Genomic DNA, 15,698 nt, shown 5'->3' with positions numbered 1-15,698 from the left:
CTCACACACAGATACCCAGAGCCGTGCTGTCAGTCATTCACTGTCATACCTGCAACTGAGCGAGAGATTCCTTGACTGTTTTGTTTATTTTGACAATCTTATTTGTATTCATTTCAATTCAGTGCATTATTCTGAAATTAATAATTTCCATTTTTGAAGGAATTTGACAGATAAAGCAGTGAGTGAGGGTCTTAATCTAAAAATGGTGGGTTTTTTGCATTTTGTAGAAAGTAAAGCTTAATTAAATATATTTTTGAATATTAACATTTATTTCAAAATGTATTTCAGGGGGAACAAATACATTTCTAATAGTACAACCTTTGCAGCAAAAAAATATATTAAATATATTCTTTATTTTTTAAATATATTTTAAATATACAAAAAATATATTGGTGAAAAATATATATTTTCTATGACCAGCAGAGGTCGCTAACACTAAATCTACAACCAAAGTGAACGATATATTTAATCTTATTGAGCAGACTTTTACGCGGGATATTTTTTATTGTCATCACTATCTTTTATTAACTTTATCGTTTAGTGACAGTCATTGATTTATTTTCCGTTTTCAAACTCGTAAGTGACACTCAAAGCGCCGTGTTATGTGGAGTTCAGCGCATGCGCGGTACCGCCGATGGCGAAAAAGCTCTTCTCGTGAGTAGAGCTCTGCCACTCTGACGCTTCTTCCGAGTTCCATAGACCCGTTGAAATGAACATCTGGGCACACAAAATACTTAAATGAATTACTTAGGTAATTTAAATATAGGCTTAATACATTTTGTAGAAAGTAAAGTTTAATTAGATAATCAATTTGAAAATATATTAACCTTCATATATTAATATATATTTTTAAAAAATAGGGGCAACAAGTACGGCAAAAAATATATTTTTCCTGGCCAAAATATAAAAGTTTGTATAAAATGTATAAATTATTTAGTGTAAAATGAATGTATAAAATCTAAATTATTAAGCATATTTTGCAGTTAAAAGTATATTTGATTTTAATCTTTTCAACCCTGATGTTTACCGGTTTGTAACATTAAAAGTTTTTCTTCCGATGCTACGTGAATATAAATGCTGTAATATATATTTATTTTTACAAATATTTCATGAACTATGTTTAAATTCTTGTCAAGTCCGGTGCTAAAGCAGCCCAGCGTCATCACTTTAACATGACAATTGAAGACTACTGAAGCGGGTTTATATGTCAGATAAGAACTTTAGTTAATAAAGGAATCAGGTTTTTATCCTATTAATGTTTCCAAGTAGAGAAACTCTCAGTTTGTCTGTAGTGTGTCTCAGTGTAGCGCCCTCTGCTGGAGTGACGTAGAACTGCAGCAGTGAATCAGAGTGGATGAGCTAGAAACACAACAGCGCGTGGACGCGCAGGCAGGCAGAGACGTTTTTCATCTTATTTCATTTCCTCTTCACTTACAGGCCAGATTCGGGCTGTCTGGTCGAAAAGCCAGAAACACTGAATGATCGGATTTAATCACGAGAGGTGTAAAGCTAACTGCTTCATGGTGAGTAAATGTGTTTGTGTCTCCAGCAGCAGTCAAACCCTTTTCATCTCATTACTGCACACATTGCGCTGTGTTTTGTGTTTTTATGCACATGATTTCATTCATGATTTCACACACATGCACTTTAGCTGGTCTCATATCTGTGATCTTGACATGTTTGAATAAGTATATTAAACACGATCTGATGTTGTTAAACGGATTTGCTTTAATATTGTTATTGTTAATATTATTGCTGTGTGCTCGTGTTACTCTGGATGACGTGATTGTGTTATGTTTGAGGTCAGCTTGAGGTTTTTAATTGTTTAATAAATTGACCTTCCTTTACAAAAGTGATAAAACATGTCAACACACACTGATATAAAGTGTGGTTGTTGATATATGACAGCTTATACACTACACTATTTTGGGAGGCCATGAGTACCACATTAAGTGAGTTTGTGTATACAGTATAACACGATACAATGCAAGAGTACCATGGTGTTGTTGTCATAATACCAAGAAGTCTGTTGGTAGCATGTAAAACTGGTTATTGTCAAGCATTGTCTCATGTTGTTTGTCAGTCTTTGGTCATTGGGTGATGATGTGAGGTTTTGAGTTGCTGTCTGATGAGGTTTGGGATTTAAAGGTGCCAAAGAATGCATTGTAATAATCTGTTAAATTGTTCTCTGACATCTACACAGAAGGTTTGTGACTTTATTAAGTGCAACAATGATCCAGAGTCAGTTTTTCATGTCCATTTACAACCCTGGGATTTACCTTTAGAATGAAATGGTCTATTATTACCTTATTTGAAAGGGTCATGAATAATAATGTTGAGCTCTGCTCTGATTGGCTGTTTCTCCTTCAGTAGCTCTGTGTGTGTGTAAACAAAAAACTATGTTGCATGTGCGCGTCTGCGTCAAACTGATTCTGGCTGGACAGGATTTACCGCAAGTTTTCAAAATCACGGTAATCAAACACGGTTGTAATGATAATTCAATTTTAAATGATAATACTAACCATCAGGACATTTTATCATGGTTAGTCGTAAAACCGGTAACCGTCCCATCCCTATTAATTAGCATATAGCGCTAAGTATATGCTGGTGTTATGTTGAGATTGGTCTGTTTTCCAGCGGTCTTTTGCATGCACGAGGAAACAATCGTGTTTGTGTCTCATGATATTACCATGTACATAACTCTTTATTATTCATCTTTGCCTACATTAATACAGTTTTACATTCTATGGCACCTTTAAAGAGAGCAGACAGGAGCACACATGGTCACCATCTGTCCTGTCTGTGGCCTTCGCCCATCATGTGCCAAAACCTCCAGCCTGGTACATACGGGTCACTTCCAGGACCTTCGGATCAATTGATAAACAAGTTTCACCTGCATGTTGAAATGAACGTTTCTTTTGATTTGTAGTTTTTATCTGCGTTATTTCTATTTATGAATGTGGTTTTCTTGAGGTGTTCAGATGTTTGTTGTGTTCAGTCGTGCGTGTGTCCTAGCGTTTGTTCTTACAGTAAAAGTGTGTCTGTGTGCAGTGAAATGAAACATGCAAATGATCATGACTGTTTCCTTTTAATGTCTGTCATTTAAACACAATCAGTTAACTCCATCCAAACGTGTTGAAGGTTTAACTAACTTTGACCTGAGAAACATTACTGACTCTAGAAGATCATTTACTGTAACGTCTGTCACAGTAGAAGTGACATTGATGAGCCGAGCGTTTCAATTTCCAGGCAGAGACGTTTTTCATCTTATTTTATTTCCTCTTCACTTACAGGCCAGATTCGCGGAAAATCGTCTGCGATTCTCATGTGTGTGTCATCAGTAAAGCCACAGAGAAGCTAGGCAAAATCGCATAGATTATCGGAGTTGATTTTCCTCGATTATGAACCCAAACTTCTCGGTGAACTACGGGTCTGTGTAATAAATGGCGCTCCATCTGAAAGCAGCTGATGGCGATTTAATACTAATCACCAAACCGGCTTTACTGATGAATCACGCATGAGAATCGCAGTCGATTTTTTGCACAGCCTTACATTGTCACGTGGTGTACTGTGTGGCGTTTTGAGTACGGTATACCGCACTAACTGAAAAATGATACAATGTAATTTGGTGGACACCAACATGTTTGAAAACACCCTAAGATTGTAGAGATTAATTTTACACAATAATGTTAGCTCAGTGTAATGATTGATAAGCTTTAGCTATGATTTGAAGTAAGGTCATCATTTACTTGTTGTTTATTTTGCTTGTTATCAGAAATAAACTACTGTTATTGATTCTATGTGGAACTTTACCAGAAGTTAAGTTTGGGCAATAAAAGCCGTTTGTTTATGTTGTTACTGCTAAAACTGTCTATATAATACATAATGCAGCTTTATTTCATTGTGTAAGCATTCAGTCCCTTTATTATCCTGGTGCTCCGTCCAAAAATCTATACTAATACAATGATCCTGGTTTGCAATAAATGAGCAATTTAATTTGAATACATACACAGATCACTTCTTCAAATCCTGTACACATAATATACTCGTTTAAAACTTCCTTGTGCTGTGTGTGAGCTTGTGTAGCATACAACAACATTATACTATTATAAAGACAAATACACTGACTTTAGTTGAGATCATTAAAAAAGTAGTGACAAAAATGACCCCCCCACACACACACAAACACACACAGAAGACACAAAAACATACACACACACACACACACACACACACACACACACACACACACACACACACACGTGTATTTCATTCTGCAGTATATATATGTGTGCTGATCTGATGGAGATGTCAGTGAGAGATGTTTGATTCTTGAGTCTTGTATGTGATGAATCTTGTATGATCTGATCTGTGATCAGTGCTCTTGAGGTCATCATGCAGGTGCCTGTGGTTCAGACCTGTTGTTGTGTTGACTCTTAACTCAATAGTTTTATGTTCAGTGAGGTTTTATATCCGTATGTCAGCAGACCGTGCTGTGTCTACTCATTGAATCGCATCAAAATCAACATATTTTTAAAGTGAGACTCTGGCTGTGAGTTCGATTCATTTATGATTATTTTAGATAAAAAATTATATTGTGTGAAATGTGAATAAGATGCAGTTATAAAGCGGTGTTATTGGCTGTATATGACCGACTCTTTATCTGAAATGCTCTTGTTATTTATTGACAGACATTAGAGAGCTAAAGTCATGAAGACAGATGATTGACAGTAAGTGTTTCATGTTGTTTCTCTCTTCTTTAAACTTAAAGCCCCACAGGTGCAGACGTCGAGAGTTTGACCCTATTTGGCAAATGTTTAGTAGATGAGCGGATGAAGGAAGGAAGGAAGTTTGTTTATGACATCACTGGACTCATAATCTCTTTATAAAGCCTCTTTCACTTCTGGCTATATTTATATTTATATCTATATATGAAGAGACTGACTTCAGGTTTAACTGACTTCTCTGCTGTGTTTTATTCAGTCTGCTCTCACTCTTAATGTGTCGTATTTTTACGTAACTTTCAAAAACACAAAACATATTTTTTGTATTTTTAAATAGATGCTGTAGCGTAAGATAAAGACATATTTGCGAGATTTAATCATAGCATTATTATGTTTTTACAGCTACAACACATTCAACATTTACAAATCTTTCATACCATAAAGTTTGCTGTGTCATTTCCCTTTAACCATTTTGTTGATAATGTTACCACCATAATCCACACCGACCAAACCTTACTTTAAACCCAAACACTTTTATACCAAAACATTTAAAAAATGTATTCTTTTTTATATTATGCAATATAATGGACCGAAATGTATAGAAACGTAATTTTTGTTAGGGATGCACAGAAAGTAAAATAACATGAAAAACTCAGCCAAAGGCCAAGAATACTGAACAACCAAACTTAATTTTTCATTTTTCTGATTATTTTGCCAATTTTCTCACCATTGCACAAGTTACATTTTCACAATGTCTTTTTTTCTATATTTATTTCACATTATTTAACCATGAACATTCTTAACATTCCAGCTGTCATTGTAGGGCCTTTATATACCTGGTCACGTCTCTGATCAGATAGATATCAGACTTGTTAAAACATTTATTTATTTACATTCATTCACATAAATGAGTCTTGCCTTAATAGATATTAATCCCATCTTATATTCACACACAAAATGTAAATAACATATTCATTACTCTGCCTGAAGAAACTTACAATGACGCTTATATAAAACTGTATGATGAGCAGCGGGCACGCACCTGTGTGAGAGAGAGAGAGAGAGAGAGAGAGAGAGAGAGAGAGTTCATTAGAGAGAGAGAGAGAGAGAGAGAGAGAGAGAGTGAGAGAGAGAGTTTTTTTAGGAAGTTTTTATTACATGCTGCTGACGCTCTTTATTGTTCTATGATATGAGATGAAGAGCTAAAGTCTCTCGGTCTCTGTGCTTGTGCATTTAGCAGACAAATATCCAAGATCACCGGTGTCGTGTTTTTCTCATACACTGCATGATGGTGTTACAGATGTCTTGATGTTAAATGATAAATGAAACTTGTTGTGCTGTATGTTTTCACGTCTTTCTCTGGCACTTTAAAATTCTTTCACCAACAATTAAAAGATATTTTAGGCTGCTACCCCAAAACAGTTCAAATTAAATTCAGGTACTGTTAGAAATTAAAAGCATACCAGACAGACAGACAAATGTAATCACAATAATCAATTTATTGTAAAATTTCAAAAGCAAAAGAAGTTAACATGATGATGTGCAGTCTTGTTCCTCTCTGGAGTTTATGAAGTACAGAGAAATATTAAAGTTATTAATCCACCAGAACGTTAATCCAGCTTCTCTCTGTCAAGGCGCGCATTTTACATTTCAAAAGTACATCGAAAAATGGCAATGTCGCAAATCTGTGATATAGCACACAAGAGCCAATGAGCGTTTGATTTCACTGCCATAAAGCAATGTGTCGTAAAGTTTCTTGAGATGCAATATTTGAATTTAAATTCATAACAAACGCAAGATTTGACGTTTACGGTCGCTGATGAGAACTGGGATCAAGATTGCTGGATAAAGGGCTGAATTTGGATCTGTTCCCCACAATCGTATGAATTTTAAAGATTTTAAAGTGAATTACAGGAACTGAATTAAATGAACATCTTTTGTGAATTGATGTTGTGTTTTGGTGTTGTGTTTATAGGAGAAAACACCTTATGTGTCTCATAGCAAACAAACTAAATATTACAAAATGGTTAAATGATTACAGAAAATAAATATTCATTTTAAAGTTTTAAAGTGTAGTCTTGTTTAATATTGGGTAATTCTCTGAAAGTCATGAACATTTCATTAGATGAATGAGTAAACTGTCTTAAAATAAATGAGTCAGAAAATACAAGTGAAAATATTTCATATGAGTTAGAAATGAGTTATAGTTATAGATATATGACATCAGCATAGCATAACGTCAACTACTGCTGGGTGGTGTATTGAGATTTAGTCATTTATTTGTATTTTTATTCTCTTTAACAACAGAAAGTCTGTCGGGAATGTAGACTGATGTCAGACATAAGATTTCCAATCATCTCAAGTCTTTGAAGTTTATTTTCATCATACACTGTTTTAATAAAGGTGTTTGTGAGATCCCACAGAGATTTTGATTTGCATGTTAACATTTCTTCTGCTTTGTAAAAAGCACAGATATTTATTGTATATCGCCATTCATCCCACAATTACCAACATATGAATTTTAGTCAGTATCACCCGACCATGCTGGACACTTCTTTATAACTTATTTTAAATCCTGGTTGTGGATATTTTACTGATTCAGTTGATGGTTTGATGGTAAGACAATGGGCAATATATAATGCATGGATGCTTTTTAATAATGATATCAGTCAAAAATAATTCAAAGATGTGTGACAGGATTTTTGTGTAATTTACGGCTAATTGCAAAGCGTTTTGGACTGTGCAACACCATAAGGACCATCGGGTGAACTGCATGACATCAGATAGACATTATACTGAAGCACAAGTGCAACAAGAATATATAAGAAATATAGTCCACATGATGTGTGAGATAAACCAATCAGAATGTTTTTCATTTTACACAAAAAAATATATTTTGAGCAATATTTGTAACCAATCAATTACAGAGCACCATCGACTTCCATTGTATTTTTTCTCCTATCGAAGTCAATGGTGCTTCAAAATGTAAAGACGTGTATGTGAGTGTTATCTGATCAAGTAAGACGTCAACTCTTATCAAACAATTTACTATTTATTGTTTTACTATACATTTACAATACAGTATTTCAGTAACACACACACACTTATATACTCACATATACACACACACACACACACACACACACTTCCTCTTCAGTAGTCTAATGGAAAATCTCTGTCAGCTTTGCCCTCTGTGGGATTTTTGGTCAGTTTTTCACTTCCTGTTCTTGATGATTTGAGAAGCGTCATCTGTCTGTCACTGTCTGTCTAATGATTTGTTTTTCTTTACTTTGTTGTATATAATGTTGTGTTCAGTAGGCATGGGCCGGTTACTGGTTTCAAGGTATATCAAGGTTTTAAACAGTCAAGGTTTCAAAACCAATAAAATGTTCTGTGATTCCGTTTTCAAGGTATGGTTTGTGTTTAGGGCTGCAACGATTAATCGCGTGTCCAATTAAAAATGCCTGTCTGAAATCAATTCAGAGTCGTTTTTATAAATTGATTCAGTGTTTCATGCACAGCTTGTGTGTGTACTACACTGTTTTGGTCAGTAGGAAGTCCTTATCAATCTAAAATCATTATGAGTCAGAGTCGTTTATAACTAACGTGCATTTAAAAAAGCAACACTTGTTAAACAAAATCATTGAAAATATACTTTATTATCATGAAAACACCTAAAACAATTAGAAGAACAGCGATATAAATATTCCAGACATTTTCTTTAGTAGCGTTTGTAATGATACTTCTTCTGTGGCACAAAAGGAGTTTCTGCACGAGAGCGCCCTCTGGCTTCGGGACGTGCCGAGATTTCACCGTAATATAGTTCAAATTCATTCATTGAGAAAATGTACATTTGCACGATTAATCATTACAGCCCTAGCTGTGTTTATACAAAATTCATTAAATCATTAAATCATGTGATTGATTTGATGTTTACATTTAATATACATTACAAATATATATATTTATATATATTTTTAAAAGCATATTATAATTTTAAAGGCTTTATTTTTACCTGGCATTTAAAAATAACACATTTTAGTGTTGCAATGGCATTACCGCAACACTGTGGTATTTTTGCTGAAGGTTATCATACCACCAGAATCTTATACCAGCCCATGCCTAGCTGTACACAAACACACACAAACACACAGAGAATATGATGTAACTGTATGATTTGTGTATTTTATCTCCTGCAGCTCTGATGGTGTTCATCAGTGTAACACACTCATAGAGGAGACCAACACACACACACACTCAACATGTCTGTTGTACAGGTAAACACACAAACACACAATCAGCTCATGTGTGTGTTAAGAACATTCAGATGATGATGATGATGTCAGGCATGATGAAGGACTGCTTTATTTTACTGCTGCAGGCAACATGGCCGGCCGGGACCGAGTGTGTGGCCAAGTATAATTTCAAAGGCAGTACAGAGCAAGATCTTCCCTTCAACAGAGGAGACTTACTAACCATCATCTGTGTAACTAAGGTAACCTCTGGAGAGAAGGGGTTAGATGATGATGTTCAGAAGGATTTTATGAAACATTCGTTCAGTGGATTATTTATTTATTCAGGACCCAAACTGGTACAAAGCAAAGAATGCACTGGGCAGAGAGGGGACGATCCCAGCCAACTACATCCAGAAGAGAGAAGGAGTGAAATCTGGAGGCAAACTGAGTCTGATGCCGTGAGTATTACCATCCGATTGCTCCAAACTTCTGCTCTACAGATCTGATTTCTGACCGTATGTCTTTCTCTCTCTCAGATGGTTTCATGGTAAAATCACACGAGATCAGGCGGAGCGACTGTTGTATCCGCCGGAGACCGGACTGTTTCTGGTGCGTGAGAGTACAAACTACCCTGGTGACTACACGCTGTGTGTGAGCTGTGAGGGGAAGGTTGAACATTACCGCATCATCTATCACAGCGGAAAACTCACCATCGATGAGGAGATTTATTTTGACAACCTCATGCAGCTGGTGGAGGTGCGTTTGTGTGCGCTCGCTGTTCCTCAAATTCTCTCGTGTTTGTCTTTATTTTCTCATTCTGTTCTCACTGCGTGTCATAACAAGCAACTCATGAATCAATGTCATGATGCTCTCTGTAAACATGAGCAGACCTGGGTGTGTCTGTCTGTCTGTCTTTGTGTCTGTCTGTCTGCATGCACAACAGTGTCATCTTGACCAAGTGAACTGAACGCTGAATGCGTGTAGACGGTTGTTTAGTTTTGACGTGTTAGTCCCCCGCAGCTTCTCATGTTGTTCTTCTGTTGATCTTCAAAAAGTTTTTCTGCCACCTGGTGGCCCAAATAAATCAATCATCAGAAAATCTGTGTGGTGCCTTTGCTAAACTTGGTTGCTAGGAGGGGTTGCCAGGCTGGACCACGCTCAGATTTAGCTGTCTAGATGTAAGTTTAAAGCCAGAAGAGTGACATCACCTTATGAGAGTCACATGACCACAGGGTCTCACAGCATGCAAAAGTTTAATATTTAGGCTTAAAGGTTTAGCTAAGTTTGTTTTCAGTGAGATCTGCTGATTTCAGATGAATAACCTTTTCGCTGTGATGGTCATGTGACTAGTGATGTAACGAAGATTAAAAACATATGCAAATGAGCAGTGACATGACATAAAACTACCAGTAATCATCTCCTGTGATATGCTTTATAACGCTGGTCTGTTGGATGCTTTATTCTGATTGGCTGAGAAATGTTCCCCAGGTGTTGATTATTTTTCAATAAACGCACATCTGATCTGTCAAATGTCTTAAAATAACCACCAGACCAATTTTTGTGTTAACTGTGGTATAAGAGGAATAAATGACTTTGATCTCTTGAATTTAAAAAAAATAATACACACCTGCTTCGCGTCATGCTGCATTACCACCTTGGGTGTGGCATATTTTCAATAATTCAAGAGCCTTACCTTGATTTAATTTCAACATAAATCTGCTATTTCAGGTAAACGTGGCGTAGTGATATAAATATGTAATGCATCGACAGACCTGGAACTGCTTCATAGGCTTGCACTGACTGAAAAATAATGCACACCCATAGGACATTTCTCAACCAATGAGAGTGATGCATTTAACAGTCCTGTGGTATACTGCAGATTAATGTTATTTGTGTGCGTGTTTAAACCAGCATTTAGTGCTGGGCAAAGATTAATCGTGAATAATTGCATGCAAAATAAAAGTGATTTGTAACTAGCAGATTTGCAGCACTACCAGCATTACATCTCATCTGGGATCAGATTGTTTTGTTCAGTAACATTAGTGATTGATACGCTCACAGTCTCATCATTCTCTCATATCTCATCTTTATCTTATCATGCATTTGGTCTCTTGGGTTGTCATCTTTGACTCTTACTGTGGCCTTTATTTTCTTCTCATGATATTTCAGCTTCTTTTTTCCCATGTTCATACAGGAAATGGTGAGACTTTGTGTAGATAGTGTATATTAACATGTGTGTGTATGTGTATGTGTGTGTGTGTGTGTATTTTGTGTTCTTAGCACTACACTAAAGATGCAGACGGTCTGTGCACACGACTGATCAAACCCAAACTGATGGAGGGAACTGTGGCGGCACAGGATGAGTTTTTGAGGAGTGAGTAACGTGACGTCTTATAAATCCTCTACTGGAACATTCAAGAATCTACATTAGTCATAAAGAAGCTATGATGTTAAATCTGTAAAGTATATAAATCAAATATAAACTCATTTGTGTGATGGGATTTTAGCTTTTTGAGCTGTAAGGCAATAGAGGACAGTTTGGGTTGTACAAAGACAGAGGGGAAACTGATTATGAGTTAGGGTTAGTGATATGTTTAGATTAACAGTATCTGCTTTTCCAACTTTAACTTTATTTTCTAAATGTTGACAAAAGAGTATTGTGAAATAACAGCTTTCCTTTAACGATGATATGCGACTGCGTTTTTCCTCTCGTGAAGTCATTTCAATCATCATGTCGACTGATGTTGGTAGGTTTACTAATATCACATCCAGCACACTAGTCATTATTTTTAACCGAGGGAGACTTAAGAGTATTAGCCACTCATTAATGCCAAGGAAAGCACCTTAGAGCGTCAATGTATAGATGTTTCTTGGAGGTAATAATACATTATTAAATTACAAGATATGTAGGAGTTATCCAAACATTATTGGCAAGGAAAGCCTCTTATAATTGGGAGCAGACACGTATTGAGGTGTTTCTGTGAGGTTTTTTTACAGGATTCCCAAAGGTCATTGAAATCCTTGAAAGTTATGAATCTGGGAAAAAAATTCAAGGCCCTCGGAAGAAAATATGCATACATAGATACAGGTCATTGAAAGTGCTTGAATCTATTTTGTGCAAGAAGTTTTCTGGAAAAAATCCATATTAGTGTAGGATAATATCATAAAAATTCTAGACTTTTTAAGCACATGTGCTAAACTGTTTGCTTTAAATGCTTTTATCTTCTGTATGCGAATGTTGATTCATTACAAAATGCTTTTTTGCATAGTTGTGTTTGACACATGAAAACGTCTCTGGTTACGTATGTAACTGTTGTTCCCTGAGAAGGGAACGAGACGCTGCGTCTCCCTTGTCATACTTCCTGCGTCCCTGTAACGCCGTCTTTGGCAATATTTCAGATAGCGATATACTTCCTGACTCCCGCGTCACCCTGTCTTTGTCATTAAGCCTCACCATTGGTTGAATTTGATATACACATTCAGATGCACTTACCCCTGGAGGCGTCCCCAAAGTGTCGACGCAGTGACGCAGCGCGAGTTCCCTGGAAAGGGAACTGTAACAATGTATCTTTAAAGCTAACACGATGTTACCTTGCTCTCACTTGAAATGTGTCCCCACATTTAGTCCTTGAATTTGAGGGTATTGGACCTGGAAAGTCCTTGAAAGGTCCTTGAATTTGAAGTTAACTAAGATGCAGAAACCTTGGTTTTAGTATATACCACATCATCTTAAAATGAAGAATAATTGTAACTTACATCAGGTGACCTGAACATGTTTCCAGTGCAGTTTTGTGTAATACGCCTCTTCTGAATTGCCTAAAAAAAAACTCAGGTGTAAAAACGTTTTTGTGATATATGGAAGTTTTTGCCAAATTGACGCGTTTCCATTGGCTGTATTTTCAGTTTACAAATTCAATTTTAAGGGTAATGGAAAAGCAGCTAATGCTGATGACCTGTGGTTTGTGTCTGTAGGTGGATGGGCTCTGAACAGGAAAGACCTGAAACTTCTGCAAACTATCGGTAAAGGAGAGTTTGGAGGTACGTGAGGGTCAGAGGTCACTGATCTCAGGTGCTGCTCAGTAATGATGAATATTCGCAAACTTTGTGAATTGTTGTTTGTGTTTGTTTAGATGTAAAGGTCGGAGATTACCGCGGTACAAAAGTGGCTGTAAAGTGTATCAAACATGACGCCACAGCTCAGGCGTTTCTTGCTGAAGCTTCAGTCATGACGTGAGTCTTTAACACGAATATATCATCACATTATACTTGACTGTATGTTAAAGTTGTTGTATTTGTGTTTTTTCTGCAGTCAGCTGAGACACAATAACCTGGTGCAGCTATTAGGGGTGATTGTGGAAGAGAGGGGCAGTTTGTTCATTGTCACCGAGTACATGGCAAAGGTCAGATTGACTTTTCTGTTCTTTAAGTTTAATCTTAAATGTTGATTATAAAGGTTGATTTGAGTGATCTTGTGTGTAACAGGGCAGTCTGGTGGATTACCTGCGCTCACGGGGTCGAACCGTACTCGGGGGCGAGTGTCTCTTTAAATTCTCTGTGTGAGTAAAGTCACGTGACACACATTGACTCGCTGTAGTGTTTAGTTTTGATCTTCATGTTTGTCTGTGACAGTGACGTATGTGATGCCATGGAGTATTTGGAGACCAATAACTTCGTACACAGAGATTTGGCGGCTCGTAACGTCCTGGTGTCCGATGACAACATTGCCAAAGTGAGCGACTTCGGTTTGACCAAAGAGGCTTCATCCACCCAGGACACGGGCAAACTTCCGATCAAATGGACTTCACCAGAGGCTCTGCGTGAGAAAGTATCTGATCCTTAACTAGATTAATCTCTTACTATTAACACACTGTGATTCTTCAGTCGGATCTGATGTTCGTGTCATTTGTTTTTGCCAGAGGTTCTCCACTAAATCAGATGTTTGGAGTTATGGAGTTCTTCTCTGGGAGATTTACTCTTTCGGACGAGTGCCGTACCCCAGAATTGTGAGGATTTTCTTGTATTTCTTTCTGTCAGGAGTTTTTATGTTTGCATAATGATGTTTGAGCTGGAAACGTCTGCAGCGTGACGAACATTTAGGGCCAGATTTACTAACATCTTGCACCAGTGCAAAACATAATTTTGGCATTAAAAAACAATGTTGGGATAATACGTGCAGTGGATAATTAGCACTGAAAAGGTGTGGTCTGGTTATTTTTGCGACTGATCTAGGAGTTTCCCTTTCAAACGCAAAATTTATGGTAGGAGATTATTTAAATGATTCATGCAACATGATTTACTAATGTTTGCACGTGTGATATTACTGGTATATTTGCTCCATTATTTAACACCTAAAAGAAGTATGTCTTTAATTACTTTTCTATTGAATTCATTGCAGTTTTTGCTGATAGAAGAGGCATCAGAGAGGATCAGTAGATGTTTTTGAACACATTACAGTTTATTTGTAATGCCAGAGGAACACATTATTCAAAAATATAGTTTGCCAAGCCGTTTTAGTTTTTATTTGCTGAATAAATATAATATTTTTAATAATATATATATATATATATATATAAATTTAATTTATACAATAAAGACAATATAGATTTTTGTACCTAATGCTAATTTCAGACCTTATTAATGTACATTTGTTCTTTTTTTATAAATGTTTGCAATTTATAAATGCGTGATCCGTCACACCCCTAGTAAAGTTAATACACAGTGATAACCATTAATGCAATTGTACTGTACTAAAAACTGGCATATTAATTTTTTTGGTGTTTCTGTTTTTCAGCATTGGTTTCCTCTTTTTCGGTTTTGGCCAAGAATTTTCATTTTGGTGCATCCCTAATTTGCGCTGCTCTTAGTAGATTGTGTTGGTCATTATGAAAATCATCTGTTGCGGCTGTGTTATTTATTTTGCACCTTTTTAATAAATAACCTGCAAATAAATATTAAATAATTCCCATATATTCCCGTTAATTCCCATACATTCCCGTTTATTCCCATATATTCCTGGTAATTCACATATATTCCTGGTTATTGACATATATTCCTGTTAATTCCCATGGAAAGTTTCCATCCTTGAAAATTCCTGAAATTGTGCAACCCTATCTAATGCTAATTTGGCCCATTTAGGTAATCTGGCCATTAATGTTCAATAAATGATTGTTGTAGCTTTAGGAGTACAGATTTAGACACTTTAGACGGTTATTGGAAATATCTGGACCAACCCATGTGACAGGAACAGTGACAGGCAGTAAACATCTTTGTATATTTGGTGATACAGCTGTAGTTGGTATTGAATGTTTGTCCAGTAGATGTCAGTCAGAGGCAGCTCCTTTCTTTATTTGTCTTTGTGTGTTTTCAGCCACTGAAGGAAGTTGTTCCTCGGGTGGAGAGAGGTTATAAGATGGATCCTCCAGACGGCTGTCCGGCCGCTGTATATGATCTGATGAAGCAGTGTTGGACGCTGGATCCCGTCGGGCGACCCTCCTTTCAAATGCTGCGGGAGAAACTGCAGCACATCAGAGCCAAAGAGTTACATCTGTGAACCCACCGGAGAGAAAAGAGGACGAGAGGAACTCTTGTATCACAAAACATTTGAACTGGGACTCTGCGTCCTTCTGTGTGTGTGCTGGGACGTGGACACAATCTCATCATTATAAATATGAGAAGAGGAACACCTGCGTGTGTGTGTGTGTGCGTGTGCGTGTGCGTGTGCGTGCGCGTGCGCGTGCGC

The 15,698-nt window shown here is 36.8% G+C and overlaps 1 protein-coding gene across 2 annotated transcripts; it reads left to right on the top strand.

Annotated features, from left to right (window-relative positions):
• Nucleotides 1-1,361: 1,361 nt before the first annotated feature.
• LOC135739849 (tyrosine-protein kinase CSK) lies at nt 1,362-15,691 on the top strand. Of its 2 annotated transcripts, XM_065257923.2 has the most exons (14): nt 1,362-1,523; nt 4,692-4,730; nt 8,924-9,001; nt 9,106-9,219; nt 9,305-9,417; nt 9,496-9,715; nt 11,240-11,333; nt 12,932-12,997; nt 13,090-13,189; nt 13,269-13,359; nt 13,442-13,515; nt 13,589-13,784; nt 13,876-13,962; nt 15,327-15,691. In XM_065257923.2, exons 3-14 carry the CDS (start codon nt 8,987-8,989, stop codon nt 15,507-15,509), a joined length of 1,353 nt encoding a protein of 450 aa, XP_065113995.1. In that variant the 5' UTR covers nt 1,362-1,523; nt 4,692-4,730; nt 8,924-8,986; the 3' UTR covers nt 15,510-15,691. The 2 variants fall into 2 exon arrangements, with proteins under 2 accessions (XP_065113995.1, XP_065113994.1); XM_065257922.2 differs by lacking the exon at nt 4,692-4,730.
• The last annotated feature ends 7 nt before the right edge of the window (nt 15,692-15,698 follow it).

This window comes from Paramisgurnus dabryanus, chromosome 9, assembly GCF_030506205.2.
Source record: "Paramisgurnus dabryanus chromosome 9, PD_genome_1.1, whole genome shotgun sequence".
NCBI classification, from domain to species: Eukaryota; Metazoa; Chordata; class Actinopteri; order Cypriniformes; family Cobitidae; genus Paramisgurnus; species Paramisgurnus dabryanus.
The sequence above is the reverse complement of the archived record's forward strand: the minus strand, read 5'-3'. Positions and strand labels throughout refer to the sequence as shown.

Bases quoted from the DNA above. Each gene is read 5' to 3' on its own strand.
- LOC135739849 (XM_065257922.2), top strand. The intron at 13,516-13,588 runs GTGAGTAAAGTC...TGTCTGTGACAG, and splicing joins TGTCTCTTTAAATTCTCTGT to TGACGTATGTGATGCCATGG. The intron at 13,785-13,875 runs GTATCTGATCCT...TGTTTTTGCCAG, and splicing joins CAGAGGCTCTGCGTGAGAAA to AGGTTCTCCACTAAATCAGA.